This window comes from Artibeus jamaicensis, unplaced genomic scaffold (assembly GCF_021234435.1).
Source record: "Artibeus jamaicensis isolate MK-2021 breed Jamaican fruit bat unplaced genomic scaffold, CSHL_Jam_final contig_519, whole genome shotgun sequence".
Lineage (NCBI taxonomy): Eukaryota > Metazoa > Chordata > Mammalia > Chiroptera > Phyllostomidae > Artibeus > Artibeus jamaicensis.
The window spans coordinates 17,689,775-17,711,384 of NW_026521871.1; the positions used below are offsets into that span (position 1 = coordinate 17,689,775).

General features: G+C 40.0%; 1 protein-coding gene across 5 annotated transcripts in view; it reads left to right on the forward strand.

Moving 5' to 3' along the window:
• Positions 1–21,610, forward strand: part of FANCD2 (FA complementation group D2) — a 113,433-nt gene that overhangs the window by 87,161 nt on the left and 4,662 nt on the right. For all 5 annotated transcript variants that reach the window (XM_053669468.1, XM_053669467.1, XM_053669472.1 and 2 more), the window contains exons 26-40: positions 332–440; positions 1,118–1,228; positions 1,688–1,800; positions 3,559–3,699; positions 4,980–5,093; positions 6,112–6,240; positions 6,380–6,498; positions 10,077–10,187; positions 12,148–12,278; positions 15,317–15,410; positions 16,132–16,254; positions 17,090–17,183; positions 18,906–18,977; positions 19,697–19,735; positions 20,726–20,800. In XM_053669468.1, coding sequence (XP_053525443.1) covers positions 332–440; positions 1,118–1,228; positions 1,688–1,800; positions 3,559–3,699; positions 4,980–5,093; positions 6,112–6,240; positions 6,380–6,498; positions 10,077–10,187; positions 12,148–12,278; positions 15,317–15,410; positions 16,132–16,254; positions 17,090–17,183; positions 18,906–18,977; positions 19,697–19,735; positions 20,726–20,800 — 1,575 coding nt within the window. The remainder of the gene's footprint in view (positions 1–331; positions 441–1,117; positions 1,229–1,687; positions 1,801–3,558; positions 3,700–4,979; positions 5,094–6,111; positions 6,241–6,379; positions 6,499–10,076; positions 10,188–12,147; positions 12,279–15,316; positions 15,411–16,131; positions 16,255–17,089; positions 17,184–18,905; positions 18,978–19,696; positions 19,736–20,725; positions 20,801–21,610) is intronic.

Below are 21,610 nucleotides of genomic sequence, written 5' to 3' on the forward strand. Positions count from 1 at the left end.
AATTCCCAGTCAGGTCACATGCCTGGGTTACAGGCCAGCCCCCAGTAGGGGGCACATGAGAGGCAACCACACACTGATGTTTCTCTTCCTCTCTTTTGCCCTCCTTTCCCCTCTCTCTAAAAATAAATAAATAAAATCTTCAAAAAATAAAATAAAAATCAGATCTCCTATATTGGCCCAGGTCTTTTTCCTCTATAGAACCTTGCTGAGAACTTTTTTTATTACAACTAGACTCATAGATCCTGCTGCTGAATGGCATCTTTTAGCTCTGGATGAATAAGATTAATATCTGAACATTCAAAGTATGAGAATATAATATGTACTTTTGCAGGTTGTAAATGCCTTTTGCCGGCAAACATCACCCGAGATGAAGGGGAAGGTGCTCACCCGGTTAAAGCACATCGTAGAGCTACAGGGAATCCTGGAAAAGTACTTGGCAGGTAAGTACCTGGTCAGACAACAGTAAGGACATAAAGAATTTAGACTTTAAGTCAGGCTTAATTATAACAAGGAGTGCATCCATTTTCCTCCCATTGTTATCTCTAAGAGCTCTTGCTCCTTAAAAAAATGTAAAACATTGGTTGGGCTTTTGTAAAGCTACTTTGCTTCTTTGAGGTCAAACTTGCAGTGCCCTTTGACTTCCTGAACATAATTATGAACCAGGAGTAAAGCTGAAGGCTCTTACTATCTTCCAACCATTAAGTAAACTTATCTTTTAAAGTGCTAGCTTGATTCTCTGTGGAAAATGTGCAGCTTCCCTCAGGCCCTCATCTAAATAACTGTGTAAAACCAGCTGATGTGTGACCAAATATGGTTAGTATCTTTAGGTTGTAAATGTAAGCTAATTTATTTTTAGTTCTTATCTGCTTATACATTTTATATCATTATTTAGAATGGTTTATATTAATTAATCATAATCAATAAATATGATATTCCTACAAGTTATCTCTAACTGTTTTCCTAGTTATGTCAGATGACTTGAATGCATCTCACAGGAAGTCAGCCATGCTTGGTAGTTCTGGAAACTAGTTTTTAGCCAGTTGGGTGATTAGCATTCCCAATCTAACGGTGAGATATGGTTGGTATATATTGAGTTTCTCCCTGCTATCTATTTCAGTCACCTCAGACTATAGTCCTCCCCTTGGAGCCTTTGACTTTGAAACTTTGGATATAACACCTCATACCAGTACTGCTGTTTCAGCAAAAATGAAGAAACAAGGTGTCACAGGTATGTTCTTGTATTTCCATATGAGCTGCATTGAATTGACCTAAGAGGTTATACGCATTAAGGCATCAGTTATTGGAGAGATTATGTAGTTGAACCCTTTCTATGGTATGGTTATAAACTATAGTTTGGCCCTGGCCTTGTGGCTTAGTTGGGTTGGAGCATTGTTCTGTGTACTAAAAGGTTACCAGTTTGATTCCCTGTCAGGGAAAATGCCTAGGTTGTGGGTTCCCTGGTTGGGTACATATGGGAAGCAAACAATCCATGTTTCTCTTTCTCCTTTTCTTTCTCTCTGAAAATCAGTGGAAACATTGATTAAAATAATTTTAAATTAAAATAAAAAATAAATGAACTGTAATTTGAGGTTACAAAATTACCTCCTCTGTCTCTAGCATTTAGCAGATTGTGTAGCAAATGTGATTATTGATTCTTTGAGTCACTTTTCTCTTTTTCAAACATAAGGAGGAAGGAAACAAAAAGCAGGTGGCAACAAAACATCCTCTCATGACGTGCTTTCAAAGGAGGATGGCTCTGAATGCGACCCGACGCCATCCAGTAGAGGCCAGCCGGGAAAGGTACGGGATGGCGCATATCCATCCGTGCAGGCGCGTGGCACACCCTGAGATTAACAGAGGCCCAGTTTTATTCTACTGTCTGCATTTTTATTTTACAGAGAGAAAAATTAGGGAAAGAAGCAAACAAACTTTTGTAGGCCTTACAGTGTCCCTGTCAGTAGCAGAGATCTTGTTAGACTCCAGCTTCTTATCACTCCCACACAGTTTTTCTAATTATTTTCTTTAATGTTTTACTCTCTTTTTTGCAGCCTATGAGTACTTAGAATTTTCTCTTGTAGTGATTACTTAATTCTTCAGATGTAGTTGTAGATATACTCCTTTTAGTCTCTTTCCCCTTCCAATCCCAGATTATCAAGTTATTGATGAATCCAGAGAACATGAAATGTTTTGTACAGTTTCTGATGCTTAATAAAAGTATTGCCATTTTCAAGCCCTGGCTGGTGTAGCTCAGTGGATTGAGTGCGGGCATGCGAACCACACAATCACGGTTCGATTCCCAGTCAGGGTACATGCCTTGGTTGCGGGCCAGTTCCCAGAAGGGGACTCACGAGAGGCAACCATACATTGATATTTCTTTCTTTCTCTCCTTCTCTCCTTCCCTTCCCCGCTAAATATAAATAAATAAAATCTTAAAAAAAAAAAAAGTATTGCCCTTTTCCCAAAACTCTGTACCACTCACAAAGTAGGTTTTACATGTTTGTTATATTGCCTGAAACACATGGATCCCAGTTACTTCTGGTTTTTAACTACTATTTATTGTTTATTATGTATAACTCATCTGCTCCTCCTAAAAAGCCAAGCTTAGTATTCATATTCATATTTAATAAATGACAAAAGTAAGACCCAGATAGGATAAGTGACTTGTCCAAGGTCACACATTTAATAAGTGCTTGATCAAGGACTCAAAACCAAATCTTTTTAAAAAATTAATTTATTGTCCAGTTACTATTGACATATAATATTAGTTTCAGGTGTACAGAATAATAATTAGACGTTTATATACCTTATAATCACCCTGATAAATCCAGCACCCATTTGACACTATGCATAGTTATTAGAATATTATTGACTATATTCCTATGCTGTATTTACATCCCATGACTATTTTTATAACTGGCAGTTTGTACTTAATTTCTTTTACCTTTTTCACCCATCTCACCAACCCCTACTCACCCATATGGCCACCATCAATTGAAGAAGACAAATCTTTTTCTGCCCCTAAGCTTATAATTTTCTGTACCACACCATAATGCCTTGACTTGTCTAGTAGTTGATCTCTAAGTAGAAACCAACCAAGAACCTCAATGTGTGATCTATATCCCGATATTAAATTAGGTGCCCTGCCTCAGGAATTTTTAGGGACTTTGAAGAAAGAAAATTGGTCATATGATGAAAATATAACTTTTTGTTACATTTTGTGTAAGGTGAATACATAATTGTACTTCAAAATCTTCATTAAAAATTAGGCTAAGTAGCCCTGGCTGGTGTGGCTCAGTGGATTGAGCGCAAGCCTGCAAACCAAAGGGTCACCAATTTGATTTCCAGTCAGGGCACATGCTTGGGTTGCAATCCCGGTCCCCAGTAGGGGGCGCATGAGTAGCAACCACACATTGATGTTTCTGTCCCTTTTTTTCTCCCTGACCCTTTCTGCCTGCCAATAAATAAATAAATAGATAGATAGATAAATAAATTAAATCTTTTATAAAATTAGGCTAAATAGAATTCTTATTCTGTTGGTTGCTGTTACTTTCTCCCTAGGAGTTGAAAGGAAAAGAAGAAAAGACATTGTCACTACAGAATTACCAATTTTTATTCCGAGAGCTGGACATGGAGGTCTTCTCTATTCTTCATTGTGGTCTTGTGACCAAGTTCATCTTAGATACTGAAATGCACACTGAAGTAAGTGACAGCAGTAAGATCCCAGAACTTAATCTTCTTTCAAAAAGTGCCTCAGGTCTATTCTTATTTCAAAAAGAACAACAATGACATTGAGAGAAGTCAGACTCTGGCTCTCAGAGCCTTTATTTGTGAAAGTAATGGTGAATAAAAACAAACCTAAATTAAACATGAAGATAAAAAAAAGTGATGAATAACCATCTGCCATCTTGGTATTTATAATCTATGTTTTTTATAATGTGTTAGACATTATAAAAGATCGTGGTAATGAGGTGATCCTTATTTTAGTTATTAACAATAAGCTGTTTAGATTACTTTTGTAGAGCAGCTCTGTTCTAGTTTGTAGAGGTCAATGCTATTTTCACTTTTTCATAGCATTTAGTCAGCATCCATGAGATGCTCATCAAGACTTTTGTGTTTGCCAGTAATCTAGACACTGGCACTTCAGTAGTACATACAGCATGATGCTTGCCTTCAAATAGTTCATAATCTAATAAAGGAAGTAGACATAACTAGCAGTATGTGCTGTGTTGATGGTCTGAACCAAGTACCAATGAAACCGAGGAAAGAATGGTATTTATGAGGTTAGAAGAAGAGGACACTTTCATAGAAAAGCTAACTTTTGGTATGGGATTTCACCAGAGAATAGAGGTTCGCTGAGTTAAAAAGTTGAGAAATACCATGGATTTTTTTATAAGAATGTAAGCTCCTTCAGAATAGAGACAGTTTTGTTGTTGGTTTTGATCTTTCTACATCAGCTTGTACTTGGAGATTCACCATAAATGTTTACTGAGTGAACAGTTTGAAGTAATACTATATTTTAACCCATTCTGTTTCTGGTAGTGTAATACACTTACAGGGATCCTGTCCAGTAAAATATTAGGGGAAAGAAAATATGAAAGGATTATTTAATGAACAAAGAAAAGTGAAATTCCCTTGAATTAGACATTTTTTATTTCAGAGTACTTAGGGAATGTAACTCAGGTCCACAGCTGGAGGGATACACAGAGACATTTATTTCTAGAGAAAAAAATATGTCTTCCAAAACTATACTACCTATGTAAATTTTGTTTTAAAAATTTGAAATTTCAGTTTATAAATGCTTGACTTTTTGGTGACATAGCACAACAGCCATTTATTTATGTGAAATGGGGGAAGTTTTCCTTTTTTTTAGTTATGGACTGATTTTTTGCCCATTGGGAAGACCAAATATAAAATGTCCTTCCCCAAAATAGATGGCTAGGACATGCTTAGAATTATTTTTTTCTTATTCCTTGTGACAGGCCACAGAAGTTGTGCAACTTCAGCCCCCCGAGCTACTTTTCTTGCTGGAAGATCTCTCCCATAAGGTGGAGAATGTGCTGACACCTGTTGCCAAGAGAGTTCCCTTCTTCAAGGTTAGTATAGGCAGAAGCACAGGCATTGGCCTTAGTGGGTATGAGAACAAGGAGGTGTTATAGTGAATAAGTTAGCACTTTGTGTGGCATTGTCTTTGGGTCACTGGGTAACATGATGGCAGCCTCATTGCCAGACCATATTCACCTTGCTTTAGAAAGGAACTGTGAAACAGAGAAAACAATAAACCCACCCAAAACAGAAAATGTATTTCTAAATGCCCCAAGCATTCCTGAATCCTATTCTGTACTTGGGTTTTGGTTTTAACAGCCTCCCAAATTAAGCCCATGCTCAAGCTTCAATGTAATAGTTAATTGTCTAGAGAAGGCCAGAACCTTCAATGTGTATATAATATACAAATGTTCCATAGCATTTGGTGAAGCAATTGGATGATGCACACAAAATGTGAAAATTTTAGCCCTGGCCAGGTGTTTTGGTTTCTTGGAGCATTGTCCCATGCACCAAAAGGTTGCAGGTTCAATTCCCAGTCAGGGCACATGCCTGGGTTGTAGGTTAGATTCCCTGCTGGGACATATAAGGGAAGCAAACAGTCGATGTTTCTCTTTTACATCAATGTTTGTCTCTCCCTAAAATCAATAAAAATGTATCCTTGGGTGAGGTTGTTTTTTTGTTTTTAAGTGAAAATCATATGTATAAACATTTAAACATTAACACATCTAGTTACTTGATGTGTTACTCTAGTTTCTTTCTTGTTTGTACTCTTTATTTGCTCTATATTCTTATCAACCTAAATTATTTCTATTTCTGTATGAGCTTTATTTCATTAGTAATTGAGGGTCTATAGACTTCTCAAATACTGGTCATACTCTACAAAAGCCAATGTCTTTGTTATATGATGAAGGAGCAAGATCCCTCTGTTAGAAGAGTCTTAGGCAAAAGTTTAATTTGTTTATCCACCCCTACCTGGTGACATAGGTTTAACTAAACCCCTTGGTAAACTTTTAATTTCAGATAAACTATCCAACTGTTCCTTCCCCAGTAACTCTGCATTTCTTATAGAGTAAAGGAAGCCCGAGTATCGGATTGTCACATATCCAGCAGAGATCTGGCCAAGAAATTGCTCATTGTATTGTTCAGTTGCTGACCCCAATGTGTAACCATCTGGAGAACATTCACAACTATTTTCAGGTCAGAAGTCTATCTTATTATTATAGAGACTTAGAAATCACTAAGTTAACAAGATACTTTATTTTTGACTAAGAAATATTGAAAAAAATTAGGGCAATTGTTGAAGCAACTTGTTCTAAAAGCATTTTTTTTCTTTCAGTGCTTAGCTGCTGAGAATCACAGTGTAGTTGACGGACCAGGCATTCAAGTTCAAGAGTACCAAATAATGTCTTCCTGCTATCAGAGGCTACTGCAGATTTTTCATGGGCTTTTTGCTTGGTGAGTATGTGGAAGGTACATTAGGTAGAAATTATCCAGTAGTATTTGCTTTTACTTGATAGGCACCAAGGAACTGAGGTATACAAAAGAAGGAAAAGGCTCCAAAAGCCTTATGTAAATATGGTGCTAATTTTGGGAGTATATTTGTCTGCATCATTTCTTTTTTTTTTTTTTTTTTGCATCATTTCATTTGATCTTGCACCTTCTTTGTCTTGGGGAGTTGCTATTAACTCATTTGAAAATTAGATGACTTGCTATTGGCTAGCTTATAACAAATAAGATGGCTAGCCATCTTATTCTCAGCTGAGTTTGCTGGAGCAAGCTTTTTGTAGTAACATTGAAGAGATTGTTACTTAAGAAGTTGCAACTAAACAAGTTGTGGATAAATTCTAGATTGTGTGGTAAAAAACTGAGCGCAGTTGGAGCTGGGGTATTTGTGGTTGCCTTCATGGAAGCAGTGGAAGGCCAATAGGCCCTTAAAGGATAGATCGCCTTTGGGGAGGTAAAGGAAAGGACTGGAAGGCACAGCATAGATGAAAGTAGAAATAAGAGAAGTGTGTTCCTTAAATGCTTTTGTTCCTCAGGGCTTGGGCCCTGGCCCCGCTTTTCTCATAAGTTTCTTGGGCAGTGTCACCCAAGCTTAAATTTGTGCTAAAACTTGTCTTCCGAGCTACAGGCATTTATATCCAACGCCTGTGCAACACCCTCTTAGATGTGTCATTGACACCTCAGTCTCATCACATGCAAAACAAAATGTATCATCTTCACCACTTTTTTGCCTGGCTAGGGAAATGGTACCACCAGCTCTCTGGGCCAGAAACCAGGAGTTATTCTTTGTCCTGTCCTCTATTATCTGCTTTTTCTCTCCCACATCTGACCACGAAATCCTGTTGATTTATTTTACCTTCTAAATAGCATCTAAATAGCCGTCTCATTCTTCACTGTTTCCAGACTCCTTCAGCTCTCACCAGTCTAGATTAGTTTCACAGCTGGTCTCTCTACCTCCAGTTGCCCTCCCTTAGGCCATTCTTTATATTACCATCAGAGTGATCTTCCCAAAACAAACTATCCTGCCCCAGCTGATAGTTTCTGATTGCCCTTAAATTATTTTTTTAGTTCAAACTCTTTTACCTCGCCTCTAAGACCTTTTATTATCTGAGTCTTGCTCTTCCACTCATTGTCTTATACTCTGCTCTCTAGTTCTACGGAATTAATTTCAGCACCCTATATAGTTTTCACCTGGAAGGAATCATGCATATTCATCCTTCTACCAGGATCTCCACCCTCCTTGATCCCCAGTCTTTCTAACTCATCCTTGAAATCTGTATTTAAACTTTCTTAGGGGCATCTTCTCTGACCCTAAGGCCAGGTAAGCCTCCTTTCTACCTCTCCAACCCCCAGCTCTCATCTGTTACTGTTATCCTCTTATGATAAAACTTACTACATGTTATTATAATTACTTGTTCATTTGTCTTCCTTCCTAGACACTGAGTTCTCTGAGGGCCAAGACCAGTCATTGTTGTATCTTCCATTCTTAAGAACAGTGCCTGACTAAAGATTTGAATAGATGCTTCATCAGGAAGATATATGTATGGGAAATAAACACATGCCAGAGATGTTTGATAGTATTAGTTATTTAGGAAATGCAAGTTAAAAATCATTGCATGGCTAAATTAAAAAGATTTACCCTGCCAAATGTTGGCAAAGATTTGGAGCAACCAGAACTCTCACAGGCTGCTAGTGAGACTATAAAATGATACAGCTACTTTTAAAAACTTTTTTAGTTTATTTATTTATTTTTATTTTTAAAATTTTAATTGTTGTTCAAGTACAGTTTTCTGCCTTTTACTCCCACCTCAGCCCTCTCCACCTCCCTCCCATTTTCACCCCCCCCCCTTGTTTTTTGTCCATGTGTCCTTTATACTTCTTCTTGTAAACCCTTCCCCTTTTCCCCTGAAATTCCCTCCCCTCTCCACTCTGGTCACTGTCAGCCTGTTCTCTGTTTCAGTGTCTTTGGTTATATTTTGCCTCTATTTTTTAGTTTCTTAAGAAGTTAGATACCTACCTTACGACCCAGCCATTCCACTTCTAGGTATTTACCAAAGAGAAATAAAAGCATATGTTTACAGAGTGTCTGGTGCATGAATGTTTACAGCAACTTTATTTGTGATAGCCCCAGACTGGAAACAACTCCATTCCATGTTCGTCAAATGGTGAATGGATAAATAAATTATGGTATGTCCACATGGTGGAGTACTGCATGCAACAACATCGGTAAAAAAAGAATTATCCTGAATAAAAAGCAAGCCCATAAGAGTATATAGTATTTGATCCCATTTAGATGAAATTCTAGAAAAATCATATAGTCATGTAGTGACAGAAAACAGATCAGTGGTTGCCTAGCATTGGGCAGGAGGATGGAGGGATAGATTACAAAGGAATATAAGGAAATGTTTGGCTGTAATGGATATGTTCATTATTTTCATTGTGGTGATGGCTTCATAGGTTTATATGTAAGCCACCTAATCAAATTCAGCATTTTAAATACATGCAGTTTACTGTATTTCAATTTTACCTCGATAAAGCTGCCCCAAAAACAAAAGAATAGAACCTGACCCATATCCAGAATAAACTTACGAAAAAGAAGAAAGACTACCACTGGTGATATGGAAAGTTCTAGAGGAGCAGATCTAGGGAGTCAGATTGTGCTGGGCCGTGAAGGTTAGACAGAAGAATTTGAATGTTGTCCAGGGAAGCAAGTTGAAGTTTCATGACCACACCATGATATAATGAAAGCAGTATTTTAGGAAATCCTCTTGATAGCAGTGCGCAGGAAGATTGGAAAGGAATGCAGAAAGACCAGTCGAAGGGTGTCACCATGGTCTGTGCATGTGATGATAAGGGCCTGGCTTGGAAAGGGTAGGCTGGAGGAAAGATAATTTGAGGATAGAATAGTTAAGACTTAATAATATAGAAGAAGGAATAAGTTCCTTATCGAATACCTACTGTGGATTAGACATTGATTTGGCAATTTGACAAAATTATTTCTATTTTTGCGGGGGAGTGGGGAGACAGACTTATCTCTAGAATGTAGGGAATGAAGAGAGAAACCAAACCTAGGTGGGCTGTTTGGTCTTTAAGGAAAGACATTTGACTTCTAGCCTGTTGCTGAGAGCTGTGACCAGATTTGGCACTTGAGTACTTTTTTTTTTTTAATCTTTTTTTTTTAAAGATTTTATTTATTTATCTTTAGAGGGGAAGGGGGGAGGAGAGAGGGAGAGAAACATCAATGTATGGTTGCCTTTTGTGCGTCCCCTGCTGGGAACCGGCCTGCAGGGAACCGGCCTGCAACCCAGGCATGTGCCCTGACTGGGAATCGAACCGCGATCGTGTGGTTCGCAGGCCCACGCTCAATCCACTGAGCTACACCAGCCAGGGCAAGTACTTTTGATACTTCAGTTTTGTTTTTTCTTGTGTTGACTTACTGATGGTATAGATTGAAGGCCAAGCTCTTCAAGTGCTGTCCAAGCAATATTCCTGAAACTAAGCTAAGCCATCTTACTTTGATTTTCCCTTAGGAGTGGATTTTTTCAACCTCAAAATCAGAATTTACTATACTCAGCCCTCGAGGTCCTTACAAACCGACTGAAGCCGAGAGAGCCTGACCAGTCCTTGGAGGAACTACTTAGGTGGGTCCAACTATGTATATATCCCAAAGAGTTTGCCAAGAAACTCCTAGGAATGAGATTTCTTGGAAATAACTTGGATATTCTTGGTAATTATGAGGGAAATTGATATTTTTAGCTGCTTTTCCTCAGTTATATGAGCTTTCTGTTTTCTGTACTCAGATAAATCCTGAAGCATTAGAAACTATTAAACAAATCATTCTGAGTCTTCACACACCTTTCAGTATGTAAAGTTTGCCTTTTCAGGTAATAATGGTGACAGTACTATCTGCACTCAACTCTTGATTATCTGGAGTCCTACTCTGTCTCCCAGTAGGACTGGGTAATTAGGTAGCAGCTGGTTATCACTGGTTGCCTTGCCTGCGTCCTTCCCCCAATCTTAGCAAAAAAGGAACCAAGGTAGAGGGCTAGGCAGTGGAGGAGGGAGCTGAGGAGAGCTAAGGGCCATGGCTCCCAGCCTGCTCTTCCAGCTTCACCTGTCCTGATAGCCTACCAGAGTGTCCAACCTTTTGGTATCTCTGTGCCATGCTGGAAGAATAGTTGTCTTGGGCCACACATTAAATACAATGTGGTATGTTAACACAAAAAAATCTCATAATGTTTTGTGTTGGACCACATTCACAGCCATCCTGGGCTGCATGTGGTCCACAAGCAGCAGGCTGGACACCCCTGAGTAGGCTATCACTAGGTCTGCAGTCAATGCTTATCATCTCTACCTTTAAGGTAGGACTCTCTTTTTTTTCCTTTTTCTTTGTTTCTTTCATTTTTAATTTTTATTTTTTTGAATAAAAATAGAAGAGGGGAGGGAGAAAGAGACAGAGAGAGAAACATCGATGGGTTGCCTGTCATACATCCCCAAGCAGGGACCCGGCCTGCAACCCAGGCATATTCCCTGACTGGGAATCAGATTGATGACCCTTTGGTTCACAGGCTGACACTCAATCCACTGAGCCACACTGGCCAGGGTGCTCTTTTATTTTCAATACAGTACTTTTAAATTTGTTTTACCTCCTTCCCACCCACCAATCAATCAGGAGTTGACTCTAGTTTATAATTTCAGTTATAGTTTTTTATTAATGTGACTTCCATCTCCCATTACTTCAGTGTCCTGAAAGCGGCTGCATATGGTGGGGCGTCAAACTCATTTTCACCGGGGGCCACATCAGTTTCACAGCTGCCTTCAAAGGGTCAAATGTAATTTCAACTCCTTAACAGTTAAGGAGTAGTTACATTTATACAGTCCTAAAATTATTTTGGCCCTTTGAAGGCAACCACGAGGCTAATGTGGCCCCCAGTAAAAATGAGTTTGACACCCGTGGTATATGGTATATTTATCAAAAGCTCTGCTTTAGCCCTGACCTGTGTGGCTTGGTTGAATGTCATTCTGCAGAGCAAAAAGTTGCCAATTCAATTTCCAGCCAGGGCACATGCCTGGGTTGTGAGTCTGGTTTCCAGCCTGGGCAAATGCCAGAGGCAATCGATTGATTCTTCTCTCCCTCTCTTTCTCCCTCCCTCCCCCTCTTTCTAAGAATACGTAAAAACTAAAAATAAAAAAAATATATATAAAAGGAAATTTTTCTTAAAAAAAAAAGCTTTGCTTTACAATATCCTTTTACCCTGTCCTATGAACCCAGAATTTAAACATTTTTCAAATGTGTTGCTTACGGTCTTAAAGAGCAAATCATTAATCCAGGGCTGCACATACAAACATGGTCTAGACTAGCACTTGGGAATCTTGGCATACATGACCCCTTCAAGGCCAGCATTCCACTCACTGGACTCTACTGCCCTGGCTTTTCTCCACACAAAACTAATAGTTCTCAGTCAGGTTCTTGAAAGAAAGTTGCTACTTAAGCACCTGAAAATGAGGACTCTGTTTAACCATCAGACATTTAAGTGGACTTGGACAGTTCATAGATTTAGATAACACTTGTGATGCTGTTGTTTTCTTGTCTCCTTACAGCCAAAGCTTCCAATACTTGCAGAATTTCCATCACAGCATTCCCAGTTTCCAATCTGCTCTTTATCTCATCAGACTTTTGATGGTCATTTTGGAGAAATCTACAGCTCCTACTCAGAACAGAGGAAAAATTGGTGATGGACCCAGATCTAATTTTTTTCTTCATAATAAGATTAATAACTCAAGCTTGTAAACTTGGGTCTTCCTAGGACCTTGTATGTTTTACATGTAAATCCCCCCCATAACTGTGGATGTGCCTTCTTGCTATACAAGAAGGACCTTTCCCCAGAAGGAGCTATGACTAATCTCTGGTGACATTGCTTAGTCTGAATATGGTTAGTTCAGTTGGCTAGAGAATTTTGTTTGCCCTCCATTTATTCCTGTCCTTCCGTTATTTTACTTTATATTTTTATTCATTTTATTATTTTTTTATTATGTGAGCCATTTGACAAAAAGGAACATAAACCATGTGGTTAATAAAATGGGAAAAAAGGGAGAAATCAGGATTAAGTGTAAAGAAAGGCCTGGCCCCATCATTTTTTCTTTTAACTGCCTTTTATCATAGCTTTTGGAATGCAGCTCATTGATTATACATACTAATTGGCAACACAGAAAGCCAGAAAAAATGCAAAAACGGTTCTTTGTTATTCCTTGTTGGTTAAAGGGGGAGATTTTAATTTAAATCTGTGAGGTGGCTACTGCTTATTGGCCTGCCCGGGAGGAACAAGGCTGGCTTTCTCACTGCCGAGTAGCATTCCCTTTCTGTGTATGTGTATCAAGACCGGGTGAGAGTTATTAACAACCACACCTGAAACAAAAGCAAACTAAGGACAGCTAGATCAGGAGTGGAAACATAGAAAGGAAAATCTCAAGGAGGGTTAGCAACAGGGGAGTGGGAGGAGGAGAAGGGGGGAGAAGGTACAGAAAATAAGTAGCATAGACAGTAGGTAGAAAATAGTTAGGGGGAGGGCAAGAGTAGTATGGGAAATACAGAATCTAAAGAACTTGAGACACATGGTCATAAACTAAAGGGGGGGTAATGGTGGGGATGGGGGGTAGGGTGAGGGGAATGAAGGGGAGGAACAGAACAACTGTAATGGCATAACCAATAAAAAACTAAATAAAAATATATATATTTAAAAAAAGAAGACTGGGTGAGAGGGTGGGACACGTTGGGTCTTAGATGATTTTTCTGATAGAAGGGCCAGTGGAACAGGAGCCCATGGCAGGTTTTTTCAAATTGTCTGTTAGACCAGGAACTTTATAGTAAGTAGAAAAGAATAATTTTTTTTTTTTTTTTTTTTTCTTTTTTTTTTTTTTATTGATTATGCCATTACATTTGCTCTATTCTCCCCCCCCTCCCCTCCACCCTGCATACCCCTCCCCCACCATTTCCCCCTTTAGTTCATGAACATGTGTCTCAAATTCTTTAGATTCTGTATTTCCCCTACTATTCTTACCCTCCCCCCTATCTATTTTCTATCTACTGTCTGTACTACTTATTTTCTGTACCTTCTCCCCCTTCCCCTCCTCCCACTCCCCTATTGCTAACCCTCCATGTGATCTTCATTTCTATGGTTCTGCTCCTGATCTAGCTATCCTCTTAGTTTGCTTTTGTTTTAGGTGTGGTTCTTATTAACTGTGAGTTTGCTGTCCTTTCACTGTTCATCTTTTTTATCTTCTTTTTTCTTAGGTAAGTCCCTTTAACATTTCATATAGTAAGGGCTTGGTGATGATGAACTCCTTGAATTTGGTCTTATCTGAGAAGCACTTTGTCTGTCCTTCCATTCTAAATGAAAGTTTTGCTGGGTAGAGCAATCTTGGTTGTAGGTCTTTGGATTTCATGACTTGGAATACCTCTGTCCAGCCCCTTCTTGCCTGTAAGGTCTCTTTTGAGAAATCAGCTGACAGTCTGATGGGAACTCCTTTGTAGGTGACTGTCCCCTTAGCTCTTGCTGCTTCTAGGATTCTCTCCTTCATTTTAATCTTGGCTAATGTAATTATGATGTGCCTTGGTGTGTTCCTTCTTGGGTCCAACTTCTTTGGGACTCTCTGAGGTTCCTGGATTTCTCGGAAGTCTATTTCCTTTGCCATCTTGGGGAAATTCTCCTTTATTATTTGTTCAAATAATTTTTCAACTGGTGGTTGTGCCTTTCCCCCTTCTGGTACCCCTATAATTCGGATGTTGGAACGTTTAAAGATGTCCTGGAGGTTCCTAATCTTCTCCTCATTTTTCTGAATTCTTATTTCTTCATTCCTTTCTGTTTTATCATTTTTTTCTTCCGTCTGGTTCTCTCCCTTGATTTGAGTCCCAATTTTCTTTCCATTATTATTGGAATCTTTTGTATCCCCATTCATTTCAATTAATTTAGCTTCCATATGTTTCTCTAATTTGTGGCTAAAGTCAACCAGTTCTGTAAGGATCTTTATAACCAGTGATTTGAACTGTGCATCTGAAAGACTGGCTATTTCTTCATCACTTAGGTCTATCGGTTCTGGGGCTCTGAGTTGTTCTAGAGCCATTTTTGGTCTGTTCGCGCTGTTAAGTGAGCGGAGCGAAGCCTTAGTTGTTTACCAGGACGGGGCGACCCAGGTCGCTGGTTTGTGACGCTGTGTGTGGGGGCGGGGTCAGAGAAGGAGCAATGGCGTTCCTCTTCCGCTAGCCCAGAGCATCCAGTCACACACACAAACGCCTCGGGCTTGCTTATCCGATCCTAATTTTGCGAGCCTGCTGCGCCGCGCTCGGGCTTCCCTTCTCACTGGTTTCTCCGCACGTAACTGCGCGCGACCGACCGACCCACCGCGCCTCTTCCCTATGCGCTCCGCAGCCAGCTCACTGGCAATCAGCCCTCGCGCACCGCCGCCCCGGGAATTTTTTCTTGCTAACCTGCTCCGCTTCTGGTCTCGCTCCTTCTACCGTTCCAGCCGAGTATCTAGTTGTCCTTTGGACTCCGTATTGTTGATTTTCCGTATAGCTTGGTTGTGACTGCTGTTAAAAATAGTTGTTCTTAGATTTGGTTGTGCACAGAGGCGAGGTGGACCCTCCACCTACTTCTCCATCTTGGCGGAAGTCCAGAATAATTCTTTTGATCACTAATCATCTCTAAAAGCCTGAAAAACAGAATGAGGTCTATTTTCCACATGAGAGAACTTTGTCTTGTTTCTCCAACAGCTTCCCTGGCCAAACATTTCCTCTGTCGGGTGTGGCCAAGCGGGGAGAAAGAAAAGAGCAGCATCCCTAACGACCAGCTCCATGCTTTGCTGAGGTCAGCTGCTCCCTTTCCTTCCATGAGCCCAATAGTCTCCTGTTTCACCACTGTGGGGTCCCTCACCTGGTTGAAGACAGAAGTTACCTTGGTTAGGGAGAACTTGGAAGCAATGAAATAGATGGAAATGAATAAAATTTGGAAATAGATGGAAATGAATAAAACTTGACTAGAGTTCTGTTTCCTAGTCAACTAGTTTCTTATCGAATCAAGGAAGAAGTCTACAGTTGTATCCTGCCTTGTTAAGCAGCAAATCAGATATTTATTTATTGCCTGCAATATCCAAGACACATTCATCACTTCTAAGGTGTCTGAATGCATTTCTAATTCAGACATGTTCTTACCTCCTGTCATACATCTGGAATATTTTTTTAATTTAAAAAAGATTTACTTACTTATTTATTTATTTATTTATTTTTAAACAGAGGGGAAGGGAGGTAGAAGAGAGGGAGAAAAACATCAATGTGTGGTTACCTGTTGCACACCCCCAACCCCGGACCAGGCCCACAACCCAGGCATGTGCCCTGAGTGGGAATCAAACCAGCAAACCTTTGGTTCACAGATCAGTGCTCAATACATTGAGCTGAACCAGCCAGGGCTATTTAAAAATTTTTTAACGTCAGTAGTTGTTGTAGAGCTTAATACCTAGTACTATCTCAAGAAACAAATCTTGATTTAGGAATTCTATAATGTGTTCATATTCCTGTGGCTCTCAATGCAGCATCTACCTGGAGCACGCAGACAGTGTTCTGAAGTCCATAGAGGAGATTGCCGGTGTTGGTGTCCCAGAACTGATCAACTCTTCTAAAGATGCATCTTCCTCCACATTCCCTACACTTACCAGGTAAGGGAGTCTCTCCTTCAGTTCTTTCTCTAAGTTAGAATTACACTGTCCAGTATATGTAGTTTCCAAGTAACTACCTTAGTCTCCATCTGATTCTGGTACAGATGGTAGATAACAGTTGCTTATTTAACACATAGAATGTCTACTGTGCATTCTTTCCAAGGGGCACTCAGCCAGACTACGTGAAAGGACCTTATTAAGGAATGAATTTTTAGTCTTTACAGTCTTAAAAGGCAATGAATCTTTAGTCACTAAACTTCTATCAGTACTTACAAAATATGAGATTATTTTAACCATCTTTAAAAGGATGAAGTGATTTTGGTATCTAATCATGTATGTTTCAGTGGGTTTTGTGTCTTGTAATATTAATGGTTACTTTACATTCCTGTAGTATTTACAGCTTATAAAGCACTTAGACATTCTGTATCTCACTTGATCCTTTCTAGGATTCTGTGAGGTATAGGTATTTTAACCCTATTTTACTGATGAGGAAAATGAGGGTTAGAGGGGGAAGTTGCTCAAGCTTATATAGGCAATAAAGTAAATATGGAACTAGGAACCTGAAGTCGGATCTTCTCACCATTACTTCACTGCTATTTCCACACTACCACACTAGCTTCCTTTATACAGTTAATTCCATTGTTTCACAGGCCGTCTTCTTGGACTCATTTCTAAATTCTTATCACTCCCCCATTCTCTTAGGGTGTACCCCAATGAAAGGACATTCAGAGAGGTGGAGAAGGAAGTGACTTTTTGCTCCTTGGCTTTTTTCCCCAGGAAGTTCTTTCTAACCAGTGCATTATTGTGTGGGCGTCCATGCCCTTCCCTCTTCTAGGCATACCTTCGTCATTTTTTTCCGTGTGATGATGGCTGAACTACAGAAGACAGTCAAAGGTCTTCAGGCTGGCACAGCAGCAGACTCTCAGCAGGCGAGTCAAATACCCCCACCCCAAGAAATAGACTTTGGGTTACAGGAAGTCCTCAATATCATTGATAGGTTCTTGAAAACCGCACCCTTCAGCAAAATTTTGTGTAACAACCAATATTACCATAGGCTAATTTATATAAACAAGAGTTAGTTTCTATATCATATTCCTGGTCACAAAAGCATTAACAAACTTCTAAATAAAGACCCAAAACAGTCCCTGGCCAGGTAACTCAGTCGATTATATATATGTCGTCCCAATATACCAAGGTTGCAGGTTCAATCCCCAGTCAGGGCACATAAAATAATCAACCATTGAATGCATAAATTAGTGGAACAATAAATTGTTGTTTCTCTCTCTCTCTAAAATAATCAATTAAAAAAAAAGATTCTCTTAAAAAAAATCCAAAACACTTCTAATATTAAACATTAAAATAAATGTGAGCTATACGTATATTTAAGAAAGATTATATACTTGAACAACAACAACAATAATAATAAAAGGAAGATTATAAAAGCAAGTAAGATAATTATTTTCCAGCCCACTTAATGCAAGTTCAGAATCAGAATAGCCAGACCCAATCTTGGCAGCTCAGGACTCAAGGAGAGAGCCTGTTATGAACAGGATGCCCTTCCATTTCAGGGCCACTCACACACACTCACTCAGACTGGGACATTAGACGCGCCATTTAAGCTAATGTGCACATCTTTGGGATATAGGAGGAAACTGGTGTACATGGAAAAACCTACTTAGACATAGGAAAAACGTGCAAACTCCACACAGAAAGTGGCCCCAGCTGTGAATTGATTTTTTTTCCCTCATTGTTACCACAAAATGACATTGAACAGCCCTGGCTGGTGTGGCTCAGTGGACTGAGTGCCAGTCTGTGAACCAAAGGGTCACCAGTTCAATTTCCAGTCAGGTACATGCCTGGGTTGTGGCCAGGCTCCCCAGTAGGGGGCACACAAGAGACAACCACACATTGATGTTTCTCTTCTTCTTTTCCCCTCTGTTAACAATAAATTAATAAAGTCTTTTTTTAAAAAATGACATTGAACAAAATGTCTTTATTCAAGGATCTAGTGTACTTCCTTAGGTCCAGGGTTTCTCCTAAGCTATTTCCTTTGATTTACTGAGATCCAGGATTCTTTTTAAAGATTGCCTGGCTTAATTTCCTTTCCTTCTAGTTGTAGTTAAGAATTGGGCTTTGCTTTCCCTGGTTACTGTGCAAGAAAAAGCTTGGACTATTCCATAAGCCCTAGCTCTGGAAAAAAAATGTCTTTAGTTGCAGCTTCATGTACTGGCACTGTGCTGCTTGTAAGCTGCCATGAGGTGAGCAAGCCTGTTTGCAATGCAGTGGTCCTGGGCCTTGGTAGCCTGCTAACCAGAACTAAGCTGGAACTGCTAACGGCGTGGGCTACCATAGGAAATCAGAGAAGCCACAGGGAACTCATGGCCAATAGGTATATTTCAGAGGCTTTTTTCTACCTGGAAATTACTGAAGAGGAGTCAGCTTATTAGAAAGTCTTTATAAGCTGAAAGTCGATGTTATTATATACACATAGGCCTTAGAACCATCTCGGGGATGCACTAGTTGCCACATCTTTTTAAGAGGATAGTTGGCTTAAATCTCTGAATAGTTGTATAATTCAAGAACCATGTACTAGTAGTACAGATGGAGACATACTTGATTGTGATTCCGAGATGCTTGTATATTTGGTTCAGATTCATGAAGAGAAGCTCCTCTACTGGAACATGGCTGTTAGAGACTTCAGTATCCTCATCAACTTGATAAAAGTGAGTATGGAGATTCCTTGACCCATCTCACTGGTTGACTGCAGAAACCAGCAAGGGTCCTGGTTTCCAATATGGACTCTCCCTGCTCCTCTCCCCACCATTGCTTGGGGACCTGCTCTCTGTCTTCTTCCGTTGTGCCCTACCCATCCTGGATAACCCCTTCTCTCCCAGGCAATGTCTTTTTCCTTCTCTCCCTTCCTCCTCATCATCTGTGCCATAATACGTACTATTTCATGGCTCCTTCCACATGTCATTCCCCACTCTCTCACCTAACCTTGGGTCCTCTCTGATCTGGCACATACCCTACTGTCTCCCTCTTCCAACCATGAATGCCTTCTTTATCATTCAATACACTCTGCTCTCAGCCACTCTATGATTTTGCTCAGGCTATTCACCTAGATTATAATGCCATATTCTCCTTTCCACCTCTTATCCACTCTTCCTTAAGGCTTCAGATCAAGGTTTTGGATCACTACAATGCCCTCTTCTTTGCATCCCCAGCTGGAATCCATTTCTTGTTCCCTTTTTCCTCCCCTCATCCTTTTCTTGAACTTTAATTATGGTGATTGCTTTATTCTACTTCGTGATTAATTTAACTGTTAACAGTCCTTCCTCATTTTAGAATACAACACTCAGCTGTGCTTTACACAGTGAGAAAGAGGCCAGGGTACTCAGTGGAGCATACCTCAGCTTTGGTTTCTTGCCTTTCATCTCTCCAGGTGTTCGATAGTCGTCCTGTTCTGCACGTGTGCTTGAAGGTGAGCAACTGAGTGGGCCCTCTTTGATATTTATCCTTCCTGTGGGTCTCTCTAGAAAGTGCCTCAGCTGGGAAGAATTGCTTAATACTTTGCTCACAAGCCAGAGCCTCCAGAATCTGTGCTAACAGATGGCACTGTAGAAAAAACAGTGGATATATTTTCTTATACTAGTTGGATAACTAGAGAAATGAATTTCCCTGTGAGTTCGTAAACTTTTGGTTCAAGTTTTAGAAATACAAAGAGTGGCTTCAGGGTAGCTAGCTTCGGGAACAATAGTCACTCCCTGCCGTTCCTTCCCAGGCAACAAGGGAGAAGGAAGAGTACATGATTTCTCTTCTTAACACCATGGGTGGCTTCATGAATGTGAGAGCTGATATCCTCATAACTGCTGAACTCCTCTGCATGTGAATAGCCCCAGTTAGCCCTAGATTTGATGGTATACCCAGTGGGTTAAAAGCCAGTGAGTGTTAGGAGGAGAATGCTTCTTCCCCATTCTTGAGTGTTCCTTCCAAGTGGCTGTCACCCCATTCTTATTCCTGGCCTCTCCCTTTTTACTCACTCCACCCTGGTGCCAGTGGAAAATGGGTGAGTAGGGGGAGTGACTTATCTGAGTGGTGAATTTGGCAGTTGGGCATGTGCTTTCTCAGCTCTACCCAGTTTTGTCTTCTTGGGAGCAAGTTGTCCTCGAGGAGCTGGGGTTCCCATCTGTTCTTTTGTGTCCTTATTCTTAAGCTGAGCAAGGCCCTGCGCATTGGCTGTGACTCGGGTAGGTAAGTCTGCCTCATTCCGGGCTTAGTTAGCAGGTTCATTTAGTTTTACATTAAGCTACATTCTCCGAATTAATCTTTCAGGTCCCTCCCTATTTATTTTTATATATCAAAACAAAATAAAACCCTGGGCTAGATGATGTTATATTGCTTCAGGCAGGGGCCTTTCAGGTGAAAGACCTCAACTAGAGGTCATCACCAGTGTTTCTTTTATCTTCTTCAGTACGGACGTCTCTTTGTGGAAGTATTTCTGAAGCAGTGTATGCCGCTCCTAGACTTCAGTTTTAGAAAACACCGGGTAAGAACTGAAAGCATAGAGCAAAAACTTGCTCTGTACTTTTTTTTCATAAGATGCATCCATGGTAACTCTTAAGAAGGGCATGATGGCAGTCCCCTTGCCCAGATCTGAACCACAATTCTACTGGACACCTTTGCTTCACCTCAGCTTTCACCAGAGATGCCCATTTAGACTGAATATTCCAAAGTAGGTTGAATTCAGAGGCACTCTGGTCAAAACCCACCTTCCTACTTCTCCATATCTGAGGGTGGTTATTCTTTCTGGCTTGATTTTATTGTGTTGCTGTACTCCCAGGAGCTCATATATCATTGTTTTTGTTTGCTTATTCTATTTTGCTTCTCTGGGTCTACTTTCAGGAATAATTTTTCTTAAAAGGAACTCACTTGTAACCCTGACTGATGTGACTCAGTGGACTGGGCGCCATGCCGTCCCATGAACCAAAAAGTCACTGGTTAGATTCCCAGTCAGGGCACATGCCTGGGTTGCAGGCCAGGTCCCCCTGGTTGGGGGCGTGTGAGAGGCAACTGATGGATTTTTTTTTCACACACTGATGTTTTTCTCCCTCCCTTCCTCTCTCTCTAAAAATAAATTAAATCTTTAAAAAATAAAAAGAACTCACTTGTTTTATAAATTCTGCATTTATAATGGAGGTGAGTTTGTGTGTGTGTGTGTGTGTGTGTGTGTGTGTGTGTGTGTTTTGGTTTTTGGCCAAGTGGGATCCAGACCTAGGTTAGTAAAATCAGGGTAGAAACATGATTTCTTACACATATTTCGCCAGCTAAAATTTGCAAAGCATTATCACAGTATTTG